General features: G+C 41.3%; 1 protein-coding gene and 1 pseudogene across 1 annotated transcript in view; both read right to left on the bottom strand.

Annotated features, from left to right (window-relative positions):
* msh3 (mutS homolog 3 (E. coli)) overlaps window positions 1-14,368 on the bottom strand; it is a 41,875-nt gene extending 27,507 nt beyond the window's left edge. The window contains exons 1-10 of the mRNA XM_048243082.1: window positions 14,059-14,368; window positions 13,768-13,879; window positions 13,329-13,567; window positions 13,024-13,233; window positions 12,530-12,646; window positions 12,129-12,246; window positions 11,283-11,416; window positions 10,809-10,975; window positions 1,836-1,966; window positions 413-518 (exon numbers count right to left, since the gene is read on the bottom strand). Of these exons, the coding sequence (XP_048099039.1) occupies window positions 413-518; window positions 1,836-1,966; window positions 10,809-10,975; window positions 11,283-11,416; window positions 12,129-12,246; window positions 12,530-12,646; window positions 13,024-13,233; window positions 13,329-13,567; window positions 13,768-13,879; window positions 14,059-14,226 (1,502 nt within the window). The 5' untranslated portion in view covers window positions 14,227-14,368. The remainder of the gene's footprint in view (window positions 1-412; window positions 519-1,835; window positions 1,967-10,808; window positions 10,976-11,282; window positions 11,417-12,128; window positions 12,247-12,529; window positions 12,647-13,023; window positions 13,234-13,328; window positions 13,568-13,767; window positions 13,880-14,058) is intronic.
* Window positions 14,369-17,121: 2,753 nt separating this feature from the next.
* On the bottom strand, window positions 17,122-18,840 carry LOC125294613 (annotated as a pseudogene).
* Window positions 18,841-25,446: the final 6,606 nt, after the last annotated feature.

The raw sequence follows: 25,446 nt of genomic DNA, 5'->3' as shown, positions 1-25,446 counted from the left end.
GATGAGGCATACATAATTAAAAGTAATTAGAGAGCCTGGCAAATCAGACACAGTTATTATCTTTAAACAGCGCCTTTAATCAAAAGTTAATTATGACTACTTTTACCAAGAGAGTGCAGAGTGTTAGCATGCTAATTAAAGCTGGATTTGTGACACAAATAAACACAAAGCATGTAAAAGCTCCTCAGGCAGAAGCAAGGAACACTCTCCTGATATCATCCCCACATCAGCAGCAATCCCATGACAATGCTGGCTCAACCCCTAACAGAGCTTACATGAAGGGGAGGGGTGGACAAATAGTTAGAATAAGCTGTGAGAAAAAGCAATGTTCCCTGCCATTTAAGGATGGGTCCTTTGATAAATGCAAATAGTCAGTCAAGGGATGTGAGGGTGGGGTGAGGTGGGGGCACACCTGCTGCAGAGCAGGACTCGCTCCAGCTTAAACTCCATCAGATACTGGATGATTGGACCAAGGCAACAGATGATGGGTCGCTCCAGGTTGTAATAAGAGTAAATTCCTGGGTAATGACAAATAAAACATAAGCAACATTAAACAAACAAACACACACACATACAAACACAGAGAGAGAGAGAAAGAGACTGCATGAAAACCAATGCGTCATAGTGATTCACTATGTACATGTACGTCAGTGCAATGATGTTATAAAAAAAGACAACAGCACTAAACATAAATAAAGTTGCAATAAAAAGGGACAGCAAGCCAGCACGCAGTGAAGACCTTGCATTCTTTTTGCCGGTGTGAACGCTCTGGTGATGCAAGTTTAAAGCCTTTCCGCCAACAAAACGTTCTAACAAAGGAACAAAAACGGTTCTTTCAAGCAAGGAACAGTGTCTCCAACACCTTCCCTGAGTTCCCCTCCCTACTCCCAAAACAGCCCTGAGAAGACCTGTTTTAACACAAAACTCAATTCCCTCATTTCAATAATATAGCAAAGTTGTTTTGTCATTCGACAAGCAGACTGAGTCAACAGTCAGACTGACAACAATTTTGTCAAGTGTAGAGATAATCCCTGCCATCTTAGTGATGTTTGCTCTTTGCCACAAACTTGAACATTATCGGAATTCTATTTTCAAAACCCTCTCAGAAATTCTTCAAGCCCAGTTGGATACATGCTGTTTAATTGTAGTTTTTGGTGTAGCACCTGATCCACATCGACTTTATATGTATATCTTATTTTGTATTGCTTTGTTTTATATAGGCTATTTATTTACATATGCATCCTGTATTTTGCTGTTTCAGTTTATTGACAGATGATCAGAATCCTGTTCTGCCCTTACCTGTGCTGTCTGGCTATTTCCCCATACTTACTTAATGTATGATGCTTGTGAGTTCATGGTTGTACTATATTACCTGTCTTTGGGGGGGTTAAAAAAAAAAAAAAAAAAAAAAAAAAAAAAAAAAAAAAAAAAATATTTATATATTATTTGGATTTACTAAGCACATCAGACAGAAAACTCCTACTTCACAGGGAGGCTGAAGTTTACTGGTTTTAGAAGATAACAGAGAGCCCGTTTTCTAAGTTAGGTCCAGCCATGACGCATGGTCTGCCTCATCAAACACTGTGGAAAGGACAGGGCGGTATTGATCAGGACGTCCATCCCCGGAAGAAATGATTTTTCAATTACACAGCACAAGCCCACACACACTGACCCCTGTCAGGCCAGACAAATCACATCACAGCAGCATGCAGACGCTGCCACATGCATGCACGCGACGCATTGCACGCCTTGCGACGCGACTCGCGACGACGCGACGCGACGCGCCGACGCACGCACGCAGGAAGAGAAGAAGCCCATTCAGACTAAGAGAGTACCCTTTTCTGTTCCATCCTGGCTTTGATGAGATGGGTCCGAGTAAAAGCCCTTCACGGTGTTCATGGCATTGCCATACTCAAACTGGGCGCTCTCGCGTCGCTCCACGCGAAGGCGGTCATCCTCCTGCACACTGGAAAAGAGGGGGAGGGGGGACACTGAGGTCAGGCAAGGGGATGAGAAGAGGTCAACATAAATGATTGAAATAGCCTATGATTGAATGATTGAAAGTTTCCCATCAAGCCAAGAATGCTCTTAGTTACAGTATTACCCTTGAGTCAAGGAGAAATACAAGCCCTATCTAAGCCCTCCACTGAGAGTCAGAACAAATTGTGTCTCACAACAAACAGAACAGTCCAAACAGTCAAAGCGCTCCTCCGCTGAATGGGGACTGACAGACTCCAAAGCAAAGGCAGAAGTGAACAAAATGCCTCATGCGAATTGCAAGCAGTGTTGTCAAAGAGTGCCTTAATAATCTAATCATACAAAGATAAAGAAGAATGCATGCTTAATTAAGTGCTTCATTATGATTATGGTGATATTTCCAAACAGCCATATATATATATATAAGCATTTATTGCTGCAAGGAGCCAAACAACACCTACAGTATGCATTCCACTCACTGGAGTTCACCCAAACAGTGAGTGAGTGAGTGAGGAGTGAGTGAGTGAGTTGAGTGAGTTGAGTGAGTGAGGAGAGAGAGGGAGAGAGAGAGAGCTAGGGAACATGAGGGAGAGAAAATATAAGAAACACATTTCCTCCTCTCCGCTACCATCATCATTCCATTCACTCGCACTCCTCCCCTCCATTCAGCCCCACAGCACTCTCAAGGACTTCGGCTCTCTTTGTGGTCTCTGTGCTGTTGCCAGGGTGACGGCGGCGAGCACATGGCTTCAGCGAGAGCGCCGCAACATCCTTTCTTTTCAGCCATCAGCCAGCCAGATGTACAACACATACAAACACACACACACACACGTTTTGGATATAGGAAATGCTTTCTCTAGTAAGGCAAAATCAAATTCAGAAAGATTATTCAAAGCCCTGTAAGAAACAAATAAAGTTTACAACATACAAAATGGAAACTAATCTTACTTAGCTACAGCCAGGATATCACAAAATGTATTATAGCAAATGATTTGGTTCCTCCTGAAATTATTTTGCAATTCCAACCTGAGAATGAGATAACCCCTTAAGACCTTAACAACTCTCTCGCCAATGACCACGAATAATATTGAAATAACAAACATAATTAATTCCCTCCACTGCCACTAGCCCAGGCCAGGTGCCAGTACAACTGTAAATGTCAACCGCATAGTGAAGTTCACAGTTGTTTTCTCAAAGAAATCACATGACCAACTTATTCAAATTCAGATCTCAAAATGGTTAAGCCATTCCCTGTAGACAGACAATCACAATACAATGGCAAGACTTGCTCATAATAACTGACATCTTCACTGTTGCAAAGGTATCAGTACAGAAACAACAGTTCCCAATAGGCTTGCCCTCCACAACCATAATATGGTTACCATACCATAAACCTCGGGGGTGGGGTGGGGGGGGGGGGTTGAAGGGCAGGAAGGGCATTTCTATCAGCAGACTGATGGGGCTAATAAAACCTCACTGCAGGCGAGGGAGCCAATCAATACATAAAGACATTAGATGACCGTTTTCACAGGTCACAGAGGAGCGCACCGAGAAGCCAAGGTGTCAGAGTGATATAGGGGACTCCAAGCATTGGAGACCGCAACAGGTAGGCTAGATGGAGCTGGGGTCCAACTGAAGCTTCTTACCCTACACAGGAAACAGAAGTGTAACCACTGTCAATACATTTGCTGCTGGTCAGTCGATTTCATGAAATTATTATTTTTACCAATAACACTCATTGATTAAATTGCCTTTCATGGACAGTGTAAAAACGCTTGAAGCCTGAACCCTAGGCACCACTCCAGGGAAGTGTTGCATATTCTGAGCTCAACCTCTGCTTTACTTCACTTAGGGGAAGGGTTTGGCGTTGTCGGCAGGGGCTTAGCCTCCATAACCCTCACAGGGTCTCATTAGAAGGGAGCTAAGAGACCACAAAGCCCCATATACTGTAGAGGCAGCCAAAACAAAAACCCTTCACCTGAGATACCACAGCTTTACAAGCATATTCATCAAACAGTAGTTTGTGTATTAGTATTTCAAACTGTATTTTGTGCAGAGTGTATTCCTTCCAGGTCTCAATATGTTTAGAAGATATATGATCATTGGAGAAACGTGTCAACTTCTTGACTTTACAAAATGTTGGCACCACAACATGACAAGACACCATGAAAGCACAAATGTACACAAACATTTCATTGATTTGAGGAATCTTTCAACTATATACTGGAGTTTCCGAACATATAGCTGGAGGAGAATTTAGGTAAAGGCTTCCATTTCATGAGTGTCCAGAACTGACCACTCTGATTTGCCTCAGGTTCCAGAGCAGAAATGCACCAATAGGCTCCTCTAGCAGGAAGCATCTTCACACTCTTTTAAACCAAAAATATATGTGCTGCAAGTCCCTTCAATCAAAAAAGCACAGCTAGAGCTCTACCCTCACCTGCACTCACACACACACACACGCGCACACACGCACACGCACACACAAACACGCACTCTTTTATGTTCATACAATGTCAACAACAAAACCCCTCCAGCAGACCCCCTCATAATACGTTCTCTCCAAGAGAGAAAAAACAACTCTCAATCTGCTCTGCTGAGAATTTCTGCCTCTGTTGACGTCAGTGTTACACCACACAGTCACACTGTGTGAACTGCAGCGCCTGTCAGGGTGCACCTGGGAGAAAAGCACTCCAAGATGCCGGCATGGTTCACTGGACTCCTGAGGTGCATGATGGTACAGTGTATGAAATAAAAACCCGGTGGGATAATTGGAATGCCCTTTTTAAATGGTTAACAGGATTCAAATGGCTGTGCTATGATTTGCAGATGTAATATGGAAGACCTGAAGCAGTGCCCTTTCCAAAGCCATTCAAGGGTTAAATTAAAACAGAATGCTCTAGTTAAGTACTGTAGAGATACACTGCGACAGGAGGCAACACAACCCTCTCAGATGCCTGGTACTCATCAGAAGTAAATACAAAAAATACAGTGCTCAAGATCCCCAATTTCCCAGCCAGAAGGGGAAAAGAACTACAAGTGATTAGACCAAAATGCTTGCAAAATCTGGCGATTTTGTAAATTGGAAAATGAAAGATGAAAAAATAAAGACAGGATAATCAGAAAGGGGACAAAACAAGAAAAACAGAGGTGTACATAATTCCTCAGCCATCATGAGAGAGAGAGAGAGAAAGTGTGTGTGTGTGTGTGTGTGTGTGTGTGAGAGAGAGAGAAAAAAGAAGAGAGAGCTAAAGAGGGAGAGATTTGAAATAGAGAGCGGGAGAGTGAAAGCGAGCGACATCGCTCATCCCCCTGTGCTAATCGAATCCCCTCCTCATCACTCATCTTACGGCGCTGGGAGATGATGGCAAATTAGCAGGCCTTCCCCCTTCTCCAGGTCCCACAAATCAGAACAGCTACGCCTAATTAGGCCTCTCCGTCTCCCTCTGAGCATTGGATCCCACACACACACACACACATATACACACACACACACACAGGTACTCACACTCACATATACTTACACACACACTGTATGGACAGACCTACACCTCTCCATGCTCATACACACACACACAGGAATTTGCAAAAACATAGTCATCATCTCAACCGAACCAGATGATGACAAACTTTTTGGCAAACTTACTTTGGAAGCTCACGTACAGTGTGGTGTTGACATTATTATCATACGTTAATAATTGAAGTGTGCTATGCAGAAGAGGGCTGAGGTTAAAGAGTCAATTGAGAACATGAAACCAAAGACATTTCATAACATCTGAGAAGACCTACTGGGACTTCACTTCTGCTCAGAGCAAGGAAACAAAGCAATCACGCAGCTTTTCACCAAAAAAACGATAAAACAAAACAAGTCGAGGCCTCATGGATATAAATAGGAATATTTCACTGAAAAGTGCTCTGGTCAGAGTAAATCTCCAGATCAATCAGGTCTATAAATAAATGGAGCAAAGTTTGTTTACCATAAACACAGGCAAAACAGGAATCTACTAGACACCCAATGAATAAACAATTTAAAGGTAAGGTCAGCAATTGCGCATGAAGTCACATTTGTTTATGTTTATATCTAAATTTCTTAAGAATTTTCCCAAAATAAAAATGTCATCATATTTTAACCAAGGACCAAACAAAACATACCAGAGAGGTAGCTCACCCCTTCACCAACCCGGAATCTCCACTTGGTTTTGTTTGGGGGATAGGCTGCCCCAGGTCAGGTCACTCTTTTAATTAAATGAGCTTAAAGACCCCCAGTGGCACAGCTCAAGAAAAGCGAGTTTCTGTTCCCACATTAACCTCCTCTCCGAGCAGCGCCGATGTCCGACTCGAGTCCGGTTCAAATTGATCTTCAGCCCTCGGCCCAACGTGTCGAGCTGCTCTTTCAAGCTCTGCTCTGTGAGTGTGACGTCCTCCGGGGAAATCTAAAGACAATAACCCTGTCTAGACCTCTCTCTCTCTCTCTCTCTTTCTCAAAAGGTAACCCTGAGCACAAACAGAGAGAGAAAACTTCTCACAAACTGAGATGTCAACCCAGTTCACTCCATGTGCTAGAGAAGAGGGAGGGGGTACAATCCTGGCTTTCAGCATTCTACAGTAAGGACTTAGACTTTTGAAGTGCTTTACCCCTAATCAATTTTGCACAGGAATTAGTAGGCTTGAACAAACAGCAAACAGACACAATCAAACAAATGTGGTGTTCTCCCAAGCAGCAACCTAGAGTCTCTGATCTCTTAATTACAGCAGCAAGAGACACACTCGCAGCAAGAGACACACTCATGCCAAGGCTGTATTGTTTACCAGCAGATTTTATCCAACAGTCAACAGAACACGAGAGATCTGTGAGTGGAGAACAGCTATCTGCAAATATGTGCTCATCATGGCATATGATAAGTTATCTGACTGAGGAGAGCGATGGAACAGTTCCATTCCAATAATGGCTTCTTCATTTTTCTTTTTTTCCTTTGGGAGAGCTCTGCAGTGTGCGTAATCCCCAGCTAGTGGCCAGACAGATCTAGAACATCATCTTACTTAATGATACAGCAAGGGTGTGGCAAGGGTGTCCGCTGTTGTGAAACCTTTACTTAAAAAGTCAAATCTTGACCATACCAATCTGAGCAACTACAGGCCTATATCAAATCTATCGTTTTTGAGCAAAGTACTTGAAAAAGTTGTTTGTAATCAGTTAAATACCTTCCTCAATGAAAACAGTATCCTTGAAAAATTCCAATCAGGTTTTAGATCAAATCACAGCACAGAAACGGCTCTAGTAAAAATAGTCAATGATCTCAGACTAGCTACCGACTCAAACAAAGTCTCAATCCTTATTCTTCTGGATTTGAGTGCGGCATTTGACACCATTGATCATAGCATCCTAATTCACCGCCTTGCGAAGTGGGTGGGTCTCTCTGATAATGCTCTAAACTGGTTTCAAACCTACATTACTGGCAGAGATTTTTATATCAGTCTAGGAGATCATGTATCTGAAAACATGACTTGCCTTTTGGTTTGGCCCAGGGAGCTGCCTTGGTCCCCTGCTATTTCTCTATATATGCTTCCATTGGGAAACGCCATAAGTCAGCATAATGTAAACTTCCACAGCTACGCAGATGATACCCAATTGTATCTTTCTGTGGAGCCAACTAACAGATGGCCTTTGCTCCCTCACTGCATGCCTAACCTCCATTAATCAGTGGATGAGCAAAAACTTTTGAAACTAAATGATGACAAAACAGAGGTACTTCTGGTTGGACCAAAACTAAAGCGAGATATTATTCTTAGTAATCTGGGGAATTTGGCACACCAGGTCAAACCAAAAGTAACAACCCTCGGTGTCATCTTAGATGCAGAGTTAAGTTTTAAGCCCCATATCAGTAAAGTTACTCAGACAGCCTATTTCCACTTGAGAAACATTGCCAAAGTGCGCCCTGAGAAACTCAACAAGATGCAGAAAAACTAATTCACACATTTATCACTAGCAGGTTAGACTACTGCAATGCACTTTTCACTGGTCTTCCCAAAAAACATCTAAAGAAACTGGCACTCATACAGAACTCTCATGGCTAGACTTTTAACTAAGACTAAGAAGAGAGAACACATCACCCTGTGTTGGCTGAACTGCACTGGCTCCCTATTTCCTATAGAATTGATTTTAAGGTTATGTTAATTACTTACAAAGCTCTGAATGGCATAGCACCTTCATATATCTCTGAGCTTTTAATATCTTATCAACCACAAAGGAAACTTAGATCATCCAATTCTAATCTTTTAATCGTACCCAAAGTGCTCCACAAACAAAGTGGAGAAGCTGCGTTTATCCATTATGCCCCAAACTATGGAACACCCTGCCTCTGTACATCAAGCAGGCGAAGTTCAGTAAATATTTTTAAAAGATCTGAAAACATACCTGTACAGGAAAGCTTTTAGTTAACTCATCTTATCCTGTAGACTACATTTTCAGATTATTCTACATCTGCTACTATTGGAGGGCAGCCAGCCAGAAGCAGATGGGCTCCCCTATTAAGTCAGGTTCTGCTCAAGGTTTCTTCCTGGAATATGGGAGTTTTTCCTTGCCACAGTTGCCATATGGTGTGCTTGTGGGGGGTAAGAGGGTTAAGGCTGCCAGTCTTAAGACGTCATTTTCTATATTTTTGATATGTTGCTGAGTATATCATAAACAGCAAAGAAAAGTGATTGATAATGACTGACCGACTATTATTGTGTTACATGCTTCAAATGTAAAGCACTTTGAGCTGCATTCTGTGTATGAAAGGTGCTATACAAATAAAGCTTTATTATTATTATTATTATATAAAATTAATCATATTGTATGGTTAATGTACACAAACATGCTGGTTACTAAATATTCAATCAAGAGGAAAGAAAAGAAAATGTAAAAATTCTCGCTGGTCTTTTCATGACAGAACACTGATCGGTGAAACCAATCAATTCTGGAAGCTACAGTATATAGTATGTTGGAGTTTTATCTTAAGGGAGAGGCTTCAAGTATGTATTGATATTGATTGCTTGTCAATTGTTTTTGTTAATGGTCTTATGGTCACTGCTGTTGAAAGAGACACGTGGAGGAAGTGTGGGGGTGTAGGTAAATGTATTCAGCATGCGCTGACACCTACAATTTTAGTTTAAAAATGCTCAGCTGACGAAATTTCCCAAATCTATCTGATGAGGGAGCACCCAGATCAAGTGATGGCTAAGCCCAAAACTTCTACACAACAAAGCTATTCAGATTTTAGCGGAGCACCATAAAATGTTTAAACCGAACAAATTACTGAAAGAAACTCAATTCGCAAGAAAAGCGTTGCTTGAGACTTTAAAATGCAGAGGCCTGATGCCAGTTTTTCAACAGTCGCACAATTGAAGTGTCAGTGCTTCGTCAACTTCCACACTACCACTTTTGGAGGTGTGATGCCACCTCTGATTTGGAAGGCACAGAGTGCCCAGCAGAGTGCCACTCTCTCGCCAGTGTCAAGTCAAACGCCTGCTACGCATCGCAATAAAAGTCCTTGGCACGCAAGGCAATGAGTGCTGATTATGCAAACCCACTGTTCAACGGGGGAGTGCCATTAATGCATAATGAGCACACATCTGCTGGAGGAGAGCGAACCACGGTAAATCAAACAGTGCTTCTGGGACGGCTGATGTGGCCAGGGGGGAATGATGTCCAAGATGGAGATTTCCTTGACAATTCATTTGCATTTCTAATTAGAAACAGGGGACTCGGGGAAACAATGCAATTTTCAAGAAAACACTGAGGCAAGCCTTTACTAGAATCCTCGGGGACTCTGAAAATGGTCTCTCTTTTTTGCTCCAAGTTTGAGAACCATCTGATTCTCTCCTGACTAAACCCTGTTTAACTTTTTGACTAGAATCTTTTTAATCATGCATGTCACGCATGTACCATAAACATTATCAATTTCCAGCAATATCAGAACAAAAATCAAGCTAATATAAATGTGTTATGCATCAGCTATATGCCTACATAATTATAATAAAATAACCTTGATTGAACACATTTGCAAGCTGTTACTGACACCCAGTGGTGGAAAATTGCATACACTAGATTTACAGCTAGAGGAACATGAGAAAAATTTGTATTAAAACTGTTATGAATTTCAATCAAGAGTGCACTTTTAAAGTCTGTACACCTTTGATCAACATACTTGACGCCTGGAAAGGCCTATGAAATTTTAGCGCTCATATTTTCAGATTATCTAACTTCTAGGTTTATGCACTGTTACTTCAGTTCTTTTTGTATCAACTGTCTTTTTGTCACAACTCTATAATGTGGCATTTATAAATAATCTACACCATACTTATAATGAGATATTCAGACCTTCAGTCATATTCACTCCATGACTAACTCTAAGAGAAATGACTGAAGCAAAATTGATTTCGTAAGAAAAATAGTAACATAGTCTGTGTCATTACTACAAATATCAATGTGGTAAACATATTTTGATATTTTGCTGAACATACATATTGTAAAATTCACCTAGGCAAATAACACATCCTTTTGACAACAACTAAGACCAGTACCAATTACATTTACATAAACATGAACTGGCAATTTCTTCTGTGGTGTTATAAGCACATGTGATTGTGATGCAACACAACTTACAACACAAGGCCATACATAGAGGGCCAACAGGTCTGCCTTGTTTATCACACTAAAAAACATAATAGTGCATCTGAACCATACAGCCATTTGGGCTAAACAGCCATACAGTTAATGATATCCCAGTTTATGATATCCATCTTCTGGGATCAGTCAGAGTGTTAAAATGAGTAGCCCTAGTGGTTACCTGGCAAGCGAGATGTTGCGCAGCAGTCTCTCAGTCTGCTCAGAGAGGTCTAACGGCACCAGGATCTCCACTGGCTGAATCCGCAGCACTCTAGACTCCAGCTCGGAGCGGGAAACATTGTCTGTAAAGCAGTCCACCATCAGGTCTCCAATGGTAGGCTGAACCACCTGTAGTTAGCGGTGGAGAGAGGGGCATAATAAATGGTGTTTAATGGCAAAGAGGCATGTGATAGTGCTAGTGCAGGCATCTTGTTATGGCCCTGATGTTTTGGTTGCTAAAATTCCACTATACTTGGTGAAAATCACCAAGAGTAGTTTTAAATGTTTCATTATTATTATTTAAATGTTTAAATAATCTTTTTGCAATGCTCAGAGAGAGAGAGAGAGAGAGAGAGAGAGAGAGAGAGAGAGAGAGAGAGAGAGAGAGAGAGAGGTGATGAACAAGGGTGATGAACCAAAAATACTGAGATCTCACCACGACACCCACAATAAGCTCCTTGGTCTGCTTGTCCCAGGTCTCATACACACACATGAGGTAGTTGTTGGGGGCATCCTGCACCACATCTTCAGCGTCCTCCAGGTCCCCCAACTTCAGGAGAGGGTTCACATCTGGGACGAGCCATCCAAGTTAGGGATGAAATTAGAATTTAGAATTTAGGGTTGAAACATTTGAGGGCCTTTCAGAGATAGAAGGGAGGTTCATAGCCATACATGAAATGTATGTATTGACAAACAAACATACATTTTATTTAGGCTAAGTATATTATCTTTTCAATGTCTGACAAATTGTCTGTTATGATTTTTGATCCAACATCTAAATAATTGTTACATTCATACATTTGTATGTACCTTATGGGTCAGTCAAAGCCACAATAATAATTGTAGGCCTATCTCATGCCTACATCTCAATGCTCTCTAAGGCACAACAAGGAGCATGGAGTACTGCAGACTTGATGGGCTCCATATTATAATGTTCATACTAGAAGTAATCTTTTGCAAGGATTCCTTCTCTTCACCAAACACGAAGAAAGCCTTTGCTTTGAAGACATATCCACAAAAAACATCAACATAAGACATGCCTTGGTGACAGAAGGACTAAAAAAAATGTGCTATTGTGCTATATTGTATGAGCAAATCTCTGCAATCTCTTCTTTTAATGTCATGATGGTGAATTCTTCATGATCCACCAGGTGATGTTGCTTTTCAATCAGACATCCCAGGTATGACAAAATGTCACATCTGGCATTCACCTAACGAACACCTTTGGATAACAAAACTGTCCCAGAGATGACAGACATTCTTTGAAGATCAAAAAGGATACCTTCCCCCACCAGGGTGGATTTGGTGTAGAGGGCACTGAGTTTGCGGGTGAAGAGAGAACTCTTGTTGGCACCAGACGCTTTGATGGCCGAGGTCTCGGTCTGCTTCACAACACCCACCTACACATCAGGGCAGGACATTGATTGACATTCAAGAGGATAAGAATGAGTCATTTCATACGTTGCAATAAAAAAAACTGATCTGAAGTCATGTGACATCTGGAAACTGAATCCAGGAATTGAGCTTTAACACTTGATTTTATTTTGCAAAGCAACAGAAACACAGACTAGGCCTTTCCTGACATTTTATAGAAGAGAGACCCCCAAACAAATTGCAACCAAAATGTCTGCAATAATCATTCATGCCACAATAACCAGATAACGCACAAATGTCAGCTCTGACCTTGTATCCCTTGGAGACCAGGCGGCGAACATGAACAAACAGCCGGTGGGTAGGGATACTGGCAGTCATGAAGTTGTGATCCATATGACAGAAGATGTTCAGCTCTTTGGCAGCAATCTACGAATATAACCCCATAATGAACCACAAAGACATTAATAATATTCCTCAGTGAAAGGCCATCTGAATTTATGCAAGTCCATGCATGACCAACCAATCACAGTCACAACCTCATGTCTTTTCTGTGGTTGATGGCTGTATTTCCACTGTTCTCCCCTGTGCAATGTAGGAAGGCTTTTTGCACACCTCTTTTGTCGGGCAGGTGCGTTGGATATGACCAAAGGTCACAGATCAGGAGCTTAGCTAAGTAATTATGTATTTATTAATTATTTATTTAGAAAATACGTTTCGGTCATAGACCTTCTTCAAGTAAGAAGAATAAAATCACATACATATGTACATGTACTGATGACAACAACAATAACAACAGACATCACCTCTGCATCTTCTCCGAAGAACCTGTACTTGTAGCCACACTCCACACACAGGAGTGTGTCCTTGTGCTGTTCTTTGATCTCCAGGAACTGCTGCTCCAGAGGGGTGTAGATGCTCTTGGTTCTCCTGTTGGGAGCACTCACTTCAGGGGTACTCTTCTTGGTGGCACTACCACCAGCCTTCGTGAACTGACTGAAGCTGAATCCCTTGGCCTAAGAGATGAAGTCACAGGCATCAATACCAAAGAGAGTAAGCACATTTCTAAAGGGTGGCAAATATGTCACCCCAGCCTGCATAATGTGTGTACCTGTTTTTGCTGGTTTCCCCCCTCCTCTTTTTCGTCCACTCCATCTGGCTTTTCTCTGTTAGTGTTTGTGGGGCTGTCTGCTGGCTTTTTGCTGTTGCCAACGAGGCCCCCACCACATGATGTTTCTGACCGCTCTGCCTCTGCCCCATTGCTCTGCGCTGTACCGGGACAACTGAAGCCTTTCAGTCTTTCCAGGGTGGTGCCCGAAAGGCTACCTCTGGACGTCTGAGGTTTTGGCTCTTCAGAGGGAATATAGAGCATTTATAAAACATGCTAAACATGGCATGGTCACAACATCAATGAGTAAGCCTTCACTGATCATATAAATTATGTTCAAATGTAAATACATCATCTGCAGACAAAAGGTAGAAAGGAAGGAACAATTCATCATGGCCTTTTATCTGAACCAACAGTGCGTGGCTTTACAGGCTTGCCTTACCTCTGGCACAGTCACTGAGACTGGCATCAGTGTCCATGCTCTCCAGTTCTCCATCATGGGACAGCTTGGCCCGCTTCCCTGGAGACTCCACTCCATCCTCACAGTGTTTCTTCTGTTTACAAAAACACACAGGGGTGGGGTGAGGTGAGATGGCGGTAAAAGGTAACTGTTGGTTATTTTAAGGGTAACAACACTGCATAAGAAAGCCTACTGGCTTTCGAAGCACCCTAAATAACTGTTTGGTTGGCAGAACATGCAGTGTTGTGATAGCGCTTATGACTGAGTGTTTACCTTCAATCCAATCCCAAGGTGAAGATTATTCGGATTAATTCCAGATTTATTTGCACTGTCGCCTTCTGATTTCTTGTTAACTCCAGCAAAGAATTTACTGATGGACGTCTGAACGTTAGCCTTATTCTTATTCGGTTTGGACTTTACTACAGCAAACCTTGCATGCATTTTTAGGAATGCATGGAAATGTATTTCTGGCAAAGTACATCAGTGTCAAATACACAACATTGGATACACGAAAGTAGCCTACTTTTAAAAATAGAAGAAGTGACCAGTGAAGAAGCTCTGTCGCCGGAATGACGTTGATAGCCATGCGCACAAACATTCGAGACGTTTCACACTGCGCTGTGTTGCGCATTTGAGAGCGGGAGGGTTTTGACCACATTTTGGACTAGTGGTTGGTTGTAGAAAAAAATCAGGATTTTCCATCCTTGGATACATAGGCTACATGAGGCATATAGACCTCACAGGTTTTGATGTGCTCTATCCTCGAAGGTCCTCAATAGTTTAAATACTGTATGATCATCTAGGCCTATAACCTCTTCAGGTACGGTATTGCTAACTCTGAGTAGCCTACTTCAAGGATGATGAACACAAAGCCCATATAGTTCAAATGTGTGTGTAGGTCAATGTTTGAAAGACTAGTTTTGACACATAGCCTATTTGACACTTACAGACACTTTGAGTTATAACAAAGGGTCAAGCAAAGGGACAAGCAAACAAAATCCCTTCCTATTCAAACGATTTAATTCCAACAAAAGGAAAATGATCACTGTCAGAAATGGCCCTGAATCAGTTTTATGCAGAGGTGAGTTAATTCTTTCACATTACTTTACTTCAGACTCCCATTTGCTTGTGTGACTGGTAGCCTATAGCCTACAGACCTAAGATGTTGTCCTATTACAAGAAAAGCCATGAAAAATGTGCAACATTTGCAACATTTAAAACTCAATAACAGTTGCTGTACATCCCAGTGCAGTTTACATTCTCACTTATTATTCAGATCACAGTATTTTACAAAGGCAGTAGAAGATTAGAGAACTACTTTCCAGTGTGGTCCCATAACACTAATATCACAATGAAATATTATTCTTTTATACTTTTCTTTGGAAAGACTAAGTATTATGCATTGTGTTGACCCATAGACTATATACAGTCTATGTGTTGACCAGCCATAAATGCTAGGTCAAATTCAAGACTCTTTTCGTTGGTGGAATGAGTTGGTGAATGAGTGGTCTGCGTTCCACCGATAGTTTTGGGGAAAGAGAAAGACGTATCTGTTCAGCCTACACTTAAGTGTTTTTTATGAGTTATGGTTTGTATTTTTATGGTATTTGTTTATTTTCATTATTAATCATTGACATTGCATTGACATTATTGTTGTTATTGCTATTTTACTTAATGTAGTCTTACACTCTAAAAAGTGATGTGTTAAAAATGACACATCATTCTGCTGAGTGTGCTCAGGGACAGCACATTTTGTGTCAATAGCAACACACAATTGTGTGGCTGGCTGGGTGAAAAACAGATTTCAGCTATTTCAACCCGATCTCACAAGCAATGCATATGAAATCGTGCGCAACACTAGCACACTGATGCATATTCATGAGAGAGATCATACAGATCTCTCTCAAGTTTGTAGCCCAAATTAATAACCATAAGCATATTACTCTTCATTTAAGTTAGTCCTTGATAGGTGCATCTCTTCATGTAGACCTATGCATAGTGTTATGGCAGTTATGGCAAAATATACAACCAACACTTTTTGATCATTAGTTAAAAAAAATAGTTATTACTTTAGACTGAAATTACAGTAAAATAATATATGCAGAATGAACGGAATATAATACCAGTAATGTGGAATACCTCACAGGTCTTAGGAGTGTCTGGAGTATAAAACTACAGGTCTTTTATCTATAAGACAATAAAAATGAAAGATTTACAAAGTCAATAAATTCCCTTTCTTTCTTGTCATCCCATGCATAAAACAAAAATCACTTTGAACAATGGCTCAAAGAAAATATACAGAGGCTTAGGAGTGCTCCACTTCAACATAAATGGGACATTTACACTGATATAGAACTATGTCAGACATTACTTTGAGAGCAATGAAGGTATAACTGGCACATTTAAAGAAGACTCTCATTTTTTTCTCTTAAAAAATAAATTCAATGGTAAAAAGGAAAATTGTCCACAAATGAGTCATGAGACAAAGCTAAATTAAGACAAACACAGAATGAGGTGTTTACAGACATCAGCCGAAAACTAGAAATGCAATTCCAAGGAATTACCAGTGCATACAAATGTTAAAAAAGGTGATGTCAAATATCTTAGAATTAAAACAAATAATACAGAGATAGTTACTATCGTGTTGATAAGGTTGCTATGCTGGTTGAGTAATTGAGATGGTTGCTAGGGCAGATATGGTGGTTGCTATACTAAATTATGCTGGTTGGGTAATCATGTTGGTTGCTATGATGGTTGCTAGATTGTTGTTTGGGTAATTGATATGGTTGCTAGGGTAGATATGGTGGTTGCTATGCTAGATGAGTAAATTTACTCCCTTCATAAACTTTTGATCATACACAATGATTTTCACATTTACATTTATGTTGATGACAGAAAGTTTAATAGATGCTGATAGGCAGATTGTTTAATGGATGTTGATAGATAGTTGAATGGGTGGATGGGTGAATGGTTGGAAGAAGATGGATGAAGAGAAAGTTGGATGGAAGGTGCCTTATATGGCCTAGTTGAGCAGATGGCAATTGATACAGGTGCAAATCAGTTTACTTGGCTCTTTGTGGGGCCTAGTTGAGCAGCTGGCAGTTGATAAAGGTGCCAATCAGTTTAATTGGCCCTTTATGATGTTATAATGCTAATGCAAACTCTATGGGGAAAATAAGGATTTGTGCTATTCACTTTCAAACATGTGCTTGTAATCCATTGATAAGTCATACAATTTTGAAACACAAGAAAACACCACATAGTTTGAGGAGTGTCGTCACAAATAAAGGCCTAACTTTTGTTGATGGAATGGCAAAAACAACAAGAAAATCATTAGACCGTAATTAATGCACCGTTTATTCTTCCCACACAAAATATGCTACTTCATCTAGATCTACAGGGTAGGCAGTAAGATAGATGGGACCCTTCAAGTTGTCAAAATGCTCCCCCTTGTAGCTTCTCCATTTGTCAGCAGGAAGGTAGATATCCCTCTCCTGTTTACCCGGCTCCAGCACAGGTGCCACCATGAAGTCATCCCCAATGAGGAACTGAGAGTCTATCTTGTACGCTGCCTTGTCCTCTGAGGCGATCCACCAGAGAGGGCGGATGATTGGGTCTTCGGTGTGCAGCACCTTCCGGCCAGCTCCAACATTCGTGGGGCCACTAGGGTCTCGTGGAGTGTGGTGAACTTCCGTGCAATCTCCACCAACCTCGTCGTCGTACGCCCAAGGTGGGATGGAGAACTGCATGGACGGCATGAAGGCTGACAGCTCCAGCCAGCGGATGTAGAGCTCACGATCAGGCAGAACCGGGGACCCCAGAGTGCCGTTCGGATAGGCATTACCACCAATTATGTCTGGCAAAATGAACGGATAGCCCAGGATGCTAATGGTCAAGACGGTAGGAATGATGGATTTGAGACCAAGGTCGTAACCCCACACAGAGTCCCGATCAATAAGCCTGAAGAAGCAGGAGATGTTCTGGGACTGGTACCCAGACCAAAGTTCGGCACGGTTGTTGTATGGAATGGCCATTTCTGTGTAGCGGCAGGTAAAGGTGCTGGGGTCATGCAAGGGTGCATAGGTGCTAAACTGCTTTGGCAGGTAGGTGGTTTCCCCGGCATCAAATTTAAATGAGGCAACCCCATACTTGGTTTTAACGGCTCGGAGATGGGAAGCAAACCATTCACGAGCCTCTGGGTTGGTGAAGTCCAGGATGCCCCCAATACCGTTCCACCAGTGGACTAAGGCAGGGAGCTGTCCACTGGGCTCTCGGACGAACAGTTCCCTCTTCACAGCGACGTCAAAGTTGGCTGATTCGTAGTTGAAGGGATGGATCCACAGAGTGAAATAGAAACCATCGTCCTTCAGACTCTGAAACATGGTTGAGACTTTGGGAAATTTCTTTGGGTCAAACTCAAATACGCCGTAACTGATTGTGTAGCGATCATCGATTTCCAGGTGGCTGCAGTTGAAGCCATACTTCAGGAGAACAGTAGCGCTCCAGAATGCTACCAAAGCCCTGGCGGTTGGCGTATGCGTCATCCGGTGATGAAAGGCTTTGGGGCTTCCTGGCCTTCCACGGACATGGGCCAATGCTGGACGGCTCGCTCCGCACCTCCATACCAGTGGGAGCCGTTGTAGGACATGGCATGCTCCACGGAGCGGCCCTCCTCCAGCTCCTCCCAGCGCACCCGGTAGCACATCACCGTGTCCGTCGGCTAGACGGTCTGGAAAAAAAATTGAGTTTCCCTGTGTCCGACTGGTTGCAGCGAATTATTCCACCCTCCTTAGAGCATGAGTCCAGATCAAGAGTTCCCGACCTAAAAGGAAACAGAACGTATGAACAGTGATAAATGTGAACCAACTCATAACTGCCTGGTAATATAATTACCAGATACTTCCTCTAACAAAGTAACACAGCAAATACCAGCACAGACTTGAAAAACATTCTGAAGATGATGTCACCCTCTTGATTGCGGATAATGAAACCATCCTTCTTCAGGTCCAGTAATTCAACTTTGAGGATCTCTGCTCTGCGCTGACAAGCACTGTAGTAGCAGTAGCACTGTAGTCAGCCTATGGCTGACATCACTAACACCACTCCCAGGATAATTGTGAATATCATTGGACGGCCTTGTCGACCCCATTTCTTCTGCTTTGGGGGCTTAGTGAAGGGACCAGGGTACAGATCCCCTACAGTTCCCTTTACTATTCGATACATAATGAGGACAGAAAAGGAACATAAAAAATAAAACTACTATCATTTAAGAGACTATGTAGTGCTGGTAAGTGAGGTTCCCGTTGGACAATAACATGTTTCTTCAACCAAAAAGATGATGGTGAAATCTGAAAAAGAGGAAGTAATGACATGAGTAACCCCATTCCAAAACCTGTATTAAACTACTTCAATTTCAACTCCAAAATTGGTGGTCAGACATGACCTGATCCAGCTTTCACTGGGAGTTATTTTTGTTTGTTTGTCATGTTTTATGTCTTTTAAAACAAAGCATTATCTTACATCTTTTTGTAACTAATTCTGTTACAAATCTAACAGAGCCTGGACCTCATGCGTGTCCTGCTATGCCTCACACATTAGTTGTGTGCCAGTGTGAAATTGTTCCAGTGATTTTAAGCAATCTGTGGTATTGAGATGGAGAAGGAAAAGACAGGTTTCAGACTTAAAATCTAATTTAGCAAGTAGCTGACAAAACTACCAAACTGCAAAATAGCTGTTTACACTTCAAAGCAATATAATCTATGGTCTAGAGCAGGACTCTTCAATTGGCGGCCCGGCCCGCGAGTTCATTTGTACTGGCCCTTTAAAAAAAATGTAAGCTCTAGCTTGAGCGCATGAGCTGTTCTCCACTCTTGCATCTCTCGCTCGCTTTAATCCTGCAGCCACTGCACCTCAGCCCATTGCACAATTAGACTACATTACAATTCATTACATTTTTACGTAAGTTGAACGTAAGTTCCATCTTAGTTTAGTTTCAACCTAAATTGGCACTACGTTGGAGTTTATGAACTACTAATATTTAACAGGTTGCACCATACAAATAGTTTCTGTCAACAATTTCGCAAAAAAACCACGGACACAATTTCTGCAAAAAGCAGATCCGACTCAAAGGGATTTTGAAAGTATTTCTATATAGTAGCCTGGCTATTTTTTTTGCAATGATAGCGAAAGAAAAACTTGGAGTCTCTCTGTGTCCATTTAGTGAATGATGAATTTGTGCGTAGCTTAGCCTATTGCAGTTGTCCTTCATTTCTTCACGTCTTACAACATAATGCAATAATAGTCTAGTGAAGTCAGAAATGAGCCTGTCTAAAGGCCTCTTGGAAATCATGTGGCATGTCACATTAAATGCACACTCAATTGCGATTCGAAGCAAAAAGTATCACCGATAGCCTAACGAAGGTAAATTGCATTTGTAAATGTGGCGACGGGAAAACGATTTGTGGTTAAAGTGAATCGTAGACTATATAATAACCAAAGAAAGTAAAGGAGATGATTTGCACCTCCGTTCACCAAATAAAGGCCGTGGTTGTGTTTCTACAATATGTTGGCGCAAAACGTAATTTCTGTCAGAAACCAAGTAGGCTAAACGTTTTCATTGTCATTGTGAACTATGCCCATGTTCAGTAGGCTATGTTTTTCATTTATTCAAGCAGTGACATTTGGTATAATGCATGGGGTAACGTGACGTGCGTCAGAAAAAAGATGGGCCTGTCCCTCTCAAAACATGTTAAAGGGACACCAGGCAACGTTTTCGTGTTAATTAATCATCTTCGTAAGTCGGTATATGGTTAAATGACTCATTATGGGGCGAATAAAGGCTCTCTCGCCCGCCCCTACTGCCTGTAGGAAGAATATCCCACTTGCAAGTTCGGTGTATCCTACCCGCCAACCGAAGCAGTATCAGTTTACAGCACAGAACGAAACGCTAGAGATTGTTGCAAACGTGTGTATAATGGCAGAGCTGGCGAATAAGCAGCGAAAACCCTTGACGGAAGACGCAAAGGAAAGGAAAAGAGCTTCAGACCGGCGAGGGGGAGTTTCGTAGAGAAAAAGCATCAGGCTTGCCTGGTGTCCCTTTAAAATAGTGTGATAGCAACCAGAAAAGACAAAAATCCCGGGGGAGACACCCCCGGACCCCCGTGTTATTATTATTAGGCTATTATGACTGGCCTGCCCCCACTGCTAAAAAATATAGAGGTCACGGTCATCTCATTTAAATGGTGGGAACGTCAAATGTAACAAGTAGGCCCGGCCTATACGTCAGAAGAGCTACATATGCGACTGATTACACATTTAATTCACCTGAACAGTGTTTGAATCCTGTTTGTACTCACTGGAAATCTTGGACCTTGCAGTTACTGTGCAAAGCACAGATTCCATTACTGTTATTTTATCACAGATTTAATTCCATATTAGCCATCAACAACCAGTTAAAGATGTTGTTATGCATACGTACAAAATACAACATTTGAACACCCATATTGCTGCTGTTGTACTTCATTGTATCTACAGCTGTAATGTGATTACTCATATTTCAACCCGCATTTCTCCGGCCCCTCAGTTGTGATGCTTTTCATGAACTGGGCCCCATTACAAACTAATTGAATAGCCCTGGTCTAGAGTCTAGACTCTGGGCTAGACAATGATTTCACAGCGAAAACCGACCAGGGTCATACAGTATTTATGAGGTCATGTTTTACACTTGATCATGTTTCATAAGGCAAAGCTATTCCATGACAATAAAGGTGTCCTCCAGCACCAACAACAAACTGTTGAAACTGTTTATTCTATTTGAAGGGTCTTAACACACACAGACACAATGTGAAACATCTCTACAAATCTACTGAGAAGTCATTTCTCCCAATGTAGCAGCAATCTGTATGGCCACAGTGGCTTGTTACAAGACCACACAAACAAACTGTAATGGCAACAAGATCGATACTCTCAACTCTGATGATTGTTGTTGGTCGGTAGTAATGTTTTGCAACGTTTACCCTGGAACAGTGGCAAAATGAACAGTAGGCTACAATATAATGACCAACCAGGTTTCTGATGTATCAACTCTCTGAAATTGAAACTGTAAAGTTAGTTTAGATCACCACCAACCTCTAACAAAAACACACAGGCAGACACTTGACATCAATGGCAAAGGAACTTGCACGAGCATTTCTTAATTTCTCACAAAACTCATACTAGGCTACACCACTATCATGAAATCACACCATGCAGAGCAAATTATGAAAGTACACTTAAACTAAGACAATCAACAGGTTTTCTCACTCACCAACGACAAGCCAAAGATCACAAAGATATGCCTTGCTGTCTTCTGGCAACTCACTTAGAAAGTGATCATGTGTTCCACGCATTGAAGGCGGTACCTGGTCTATGCCATAAACTGTATGCTGATTGCTCCAAAAGCCTGTCAATCAGAAGGGCCTACAGATGTTTTGTTTTTTTTATCTTAAAATCAGCACTGCAACGTAGAATGTAAATGTGAAATATCAAGGCATCAATAAACTGGAACTGCAAAAGTGTGCATGCTCAGGTGCAGTTCGTCATTAATTATAGCATCAGGCAGTGGAAGATCCAAGGATTCCAACAGTACCTCATTTTAGAAAATCGGGCATACGGGTCAAGACTTATGTGCATTAACGCGACATCCCAAAAGAAGAAAAACTGAAAATGTGCCAGTAATACCTTCATTGTTAAAAAAGTAATGTTTAACATAGTTTTATATCAGTTCCATTTATATTGAATTGGAGCACTCCTAAGCCTCTGTATATTTTCTATGAACCATTGTTCAAAGTGACCTTTGTTGCATGACCTTTGTTGCATGATGACAAGTGAGAAAGAGAATTGTATGACTTTGTAAAGCTTTAACTTTTATTATCTTTTGGATAAAGGACCTGCAGTTTTATACTACAGACACTCCTAAGACCTGTGAGGTATTTTAAATTACTGGTATTATGTTCTGTTCATACTGCATTTACAGTTATTTCAGTCTAAAGCAATAACTTTTTTTAAACTCATGATCAAATATTGTTCAAATATATTTTGGATTAAACTGCCATTACACTATGCATACATGAAGAGTTGGACTAACTATGCACCTGACATGGATTAAACTAGTCTAGATGTACCGCAAAGTGGTACACAATATGGCTGACACTCAGTCCTGCACATTCTCTCCACAAAAAATAAATCACACTTTTCAATTTGTCTCCATCTCCTACTCCAGCCCCTACTCTTGCAACCTTTGTGTATGTAAATCAGTGTGTGCATATGTGTGTTTGTTTTTGTGTTTGTGTGTGTGTGTGTGTGTGTGTGTGCGCAAAGGATACTGTTAGAAATCTTGGTGTCATAATTGACAGTGATCTAATAGTCCGAGCGAATTAAGGTTGATGGTGGCACTAAATACAGCGAAGCTATATTTGGTATCGTTGGAAACGTAATTTAATGTAGATTAACAATTTGATGTGCCTACAGTACCAATCTTCTCCGGAAAAAAAATTAGAGGCCATTTAATGTACCACATTTCAATGCATTTTAGGCTAAACATTATATGTTATAACATCATGATATTAGGAAAAATCTCCTGAATTGGTTGAAGAATCTTTATCAAAATTAGTGTACTTGCTCAATATAAAGGGCTTAATGAGCTGAGCAGTACATGGATTGGGGTCAAAGGTCAAGGTCATATTGAGTCATATTCAAATTACAGAAAAACAAAATTCAGGATTGTCAGCAAACTTAACAAAGTAGGCCTAACTCACTGAAAAGCCCACATGAACTGCTTACATACTGAAGGTCATGGGATCATTGACCATTGGTCATTGATAAGGGTCAAATTGTTATATAAGGTTACAGCAGGTGGAGGCAGTCAGGCAACTGAGTTGAGGGAAATTCTTCTTTTGCTTTACAAAGATTAATGTTACTGTGTGTGTGTCTGTGTATTTGTGAAGGTTATGAAGACAAGGTATGTTTAGGCAAGTTTTATTTCCTGTATAAGGGCTTGCTTATCTCAGCAGGCTTCTTTGTAACTTCATACATGGGAAGATAAAAAATCTGTGATAAAATAAAAAAAAACAAGTCCCACCTCTTTAAATATGGTTCTCAGTTCTTATACAGCAAATGGTAAATATTGCAAGTACTGTATGAGACTATGTCCTCCTCTCAAAACTAAGACAATACAGTAAGTCTTGAGAAAAACACCATTGGATCGATAGTGACTTCATCATCCTCAATTTTGAAACTCTGAAGTGCAGCCGCCAATGACTTGATCTTGGCATTTTGTGGGACAGTTGCTGATTATAACTGTTTTTGCTGATGGAGTCCTGTACCTGCCGCCCCATACATTCAGCATCATCGCAACTGATTGAAAAATCAGTGGTTATTCCATTGACTATATTAATTTGGGACTTTCAGGAAAAAGCTTATGAATTCTGAAAAAAATTAAAAATCTGCCAATCTTCTGAGTCTCTGATCAGTCTACTAACACCAATTTCCACATGCTGGTCACTTGTTCTGTGGACTAACCCTGTCAATTCATTCATGGCATGAAGTACAGTACATCTCCACATCTGTGCATGCTGTGCCTCTTCCTGTGGTGAGTCCACCCCTACTCTTAACTGAACACATCATCATTTGGGGCATGGTTAGGGCTTCGGGCTTGGAATTGAAGGGTTGCTGGTTCGATCCCCGAACAGTGGGAACAGCTAAATGTGCTCTTGAGCAAAGCACCTAACCCCTCACTGCTCCCCGAGCGCCACTATGGCAAGGCAACTCACTGCTCCGGCTAAGTGTGTGCTTCACCTCACTGTGTGTTCTGCACTAATTCATGGATGGGATAAATGCAGAGACCAAATTCCTTGTATACTTATACAAGTATACTTGGTCTAGAAACCTGATTTACATTTTACATTTTACATCACTTGCTCAATCATAAGATCTGACCATAGACCTGCCCAAAATCGGTTGCTTCGTTGAATTGTAAAGTAACCTTCATCAAACATCTTGAATAGCCATGGATGTGTTGTTGGCAATTCTGTTGTCATCTATTGCAATACTGTAATCAATTATTTTTTTCCAAGCCACTGCTGCAAGATCTTAGCTCACCTCCACCTTGGCAGATGACGCAAAGATTTTCTGAAATTCCATTTTCATCTTCAAGCACTGGCAATCAGTCCGAGTAATGAAATTTAGACTGTTGAATACTGAACATGAAGTTGAACATGAATAATACTGATACTCAACTCCAATGTATAAATTGTTGTTTTTACTCTAGAACCAAAGACCCAAAGGCGACCACAAAGACAGAGGATGCCAAAAGACTGTTGATCTTTTATTCACCATATTGCAGTGAGAATACAGCCCAATGTCTAGACTGAACTGCAGGCAATAGGATGATGAGTACCAGCTGCTAACCCGATCAGATCTGATATGAATGTGGCTGTGCTCTGCCCTTTATGCTTCTTGGTGCTTGAGAAGCGCCCCCTTCTTGAGACCCCTAAAACGCCGCTCAGTCAATCAGAATTGAGCTGAACCCATTATAATGGTGGGAACTATTTCCTGTCAATACATTAAACGTGTTGTTGTATCTTACTACTGTGTAATTTGGGTTTTCCACTACTTCCCAATGTG

This window comes from Alosa alosa, chromosome 5 (genome assembly GCF_017589495.1).
Source record: "Alosa alosa isolate M-15738 ecotype Scorff River chromosome 5, AALO_Geno_1.1, whole genome shotgun sequence".
Lineage (NCBI taxonomy): Eukaryota > Metazoa > Chordata > Actinopteri > Clupeiformes > Clupeidae > Alosa > Alosa alosa.
This window is presented reverse-complemented; position numbering and strand designations above follow the sequence as displayed.